Source organism: Emiliania huxleyi (genome assembly GCF_000372725.1).
Source record: "Emiliania huxleyi CCMP1516 unplaced genomic scaffold EMIHUscaffold_830, whole genome shotgun sequence".
Lineage (NCBI taxonomy): Eukaryota > Haptophyta > Isochrysidales > Noelaerhabdaceae > Emiliania > Emiliania huxleyi.
This window is the reverse complement of record NW_005195800.1, coordinates 16986-18867: the sequence shown is the minus strand read 5'-3', so window position 1 is coordinate 18867 and position 1882 is coordinate 16986. Positions and strand designations below refer to the sequence as shown.

The following is a 1882-nucleotide window of genomic DNA, read 5'->3' as shown; positions in this document are numbered from 1 at the left end:
GCCTGACAGCCAGGGCTCAGGCCGCCCCACAAGGATCCCTACCCAACCCGAGGAGCCGAACCCTGTTGGCGCGCATTTGCGGCACATTTCCCGCGTTACTCCTCGCTGTCGCGTCCCCAAACTTGGCCTCCTCTGAGCAACGCCCGCGTGAGTTTGGCCCGAGATGTCTCTCTCCGCCTACGAGCTGGAGCGGCTCGAGAACATCCGCCGCAACCACGAGCATTTGGCCCGACTCGGGTTGGCCGACGGGATGGTGCCGGCGGCGCCGCCGGCGCCGTCTGCAAAAGGCAAGCGCAAGGCGAGTCCGGCGGCGGGGCCGTCACGCCGCTCATCGAGGCTGAAGGACATGCCGGCGCCAAACGTCTACATCGAGCACGACCCCGACGAGGACGAGGGTAGGCGACGGCGCAAGGCGCAGAGGAGGCCTCTGGTTCTTGGCGGCCGCGACGCCGCCGCGGCGTCTGCGTCCGAGGAGGAGGAGGATCCGGACGCCCTTCCTGTCGAGCGAGAAGAGGGGCTGCGGCTCACTCCGCTCGAGAGGCGTGTGTACTCCGCGCTCCGCGAGATTCGCAACGCCAAGGCCCGCTCGATCCAGCGGTCGATGTTTGTCGTCTGCAACAATCGGACGATGGTCGACATGTGCAAGCGAGTGCCCTCCTCGCCCAAAGAGCTGCGGCAGTGCCACGGGATGGGGGAGGTCAAGGTGGAGAAGTACGGCGCGCTTCTGCTCGAGGCTCTCGCGCCCTTCGCCGACGCGCTGCGTGAAGAGCACGCAGCTGCCGCCGCCGCGGCCGCCGCTGCCGAGCCCGCCGCCGAGGCCGCCGCCGATGCCGCGGTCGCTGTAGGAGCCTCTACTTCCGAGACCACTGTCGCCGCCGAGGCCGGCTGCAGCCGTAGCTCGCCCGAGGGCGAGAAGAGGCGGCGGAAGAAGAAGGCGAGGCGGGCGGTGCCGCTCGACGGGCTGAGCGAGGAGGAGCTGCTCCGCATGCAGCAAGAGCTCTTTGCCAGCGCGCGGCAGCACGTCGAGGCCGCCGCCGCCGCCGCCGCCCCGCCCTCGACCGGGGCCTCGGCAGAACTGCCGCAAAGCATCGACGAGGTCATTCGCTTGATGGACGAGCGCGAGCCCGCCGCCCGATTCTTCGAGCGGCAGATCGACTCAAGCGGCGGGTGCTCGAAGACGCGGAAGAGGCTGCGAGATCTCGCAGCCACGGAGCCCGACGACCCGGCAGTGGCGTGGTGGGTGGCGGCGGGCGGCGGCCGCGGGCACAACGTGCCTTGGACGCCACCCGACGCGGCCTCGCTCGAGGCGCTGATCAACAAGATCAAAGGCTTCTGGCGACAGTAGCTACATGCACATGCGCATGTTTGTGCATCTGCAGAAGTCTCTGCAAGCCAGGCGTTTTTCTCAGTAGTGTCACGCTAGCGGCGAGACAAGTGGCGTGACGAGCAATGCCACGGAGCTGAGACACAGAGGCACGCCCGCGCCTCACGAGGCCCCCTCTGGCCCAGCGCGCGCGCGTCGTGTAAAAAATGTACACTCTTTGTCACGCCTCTCCGCGGTCAACCCCCCCCCCCCCCCCCCACCAAAGAAAAAACGGCGGGCGGCGCGTCTCGTCACGTCTCTCTCATCCTCCGAGCGCAAGGACGCGCGGGACACGCGATCACACGTCACGACATCATGCCACTCTCGCCCGGACGCCCGCCACTCTCGCCCGCGCGAGAGCACACACCCACCACACTGTCCGCACCGCCATCACAAGCGGGGAGAGACGGCACCGGCCGGCTACAGCCTCGAGACGCCGAGTCGGAGAGGCGGCGCCAAGTCGGCCGGAGAGGCGGCGGCCGCACAGAAGAAGAGAAAAGGTGGGGGGGGGGGGGGGCA

The 1882-nt window shown here is 68.7% G+C and overlaps 1 protein-coding gene across 1 annotated transcript; it reads left to right on the top strand.

Moving 5' to 3' along the window:
- Window positions 1–163: 163 nt before the first annotated feature.
- Window positions 164–1527, top strand: EMIHUDRAFT_249834 (hypothetical protein; the record flags this gene model as incomplete). The annotated part of the gene is made up of 5 exons (XM_005758875.1): window positions 164–237; window positions 337–703; window positions 908–1021; window positions 1097–1236; window positions 1494–1527. The coding sequence occupies 5 exons, from the start codon at window positions 164–166 to the stop codon at window positions 1525–1527; spliced, it is 729 nt and encodes a 242-aa protein (XP_005758932.1).
- Between the last annotated feature and the right edge of the window lie 355 nt (window positions 1528–1882).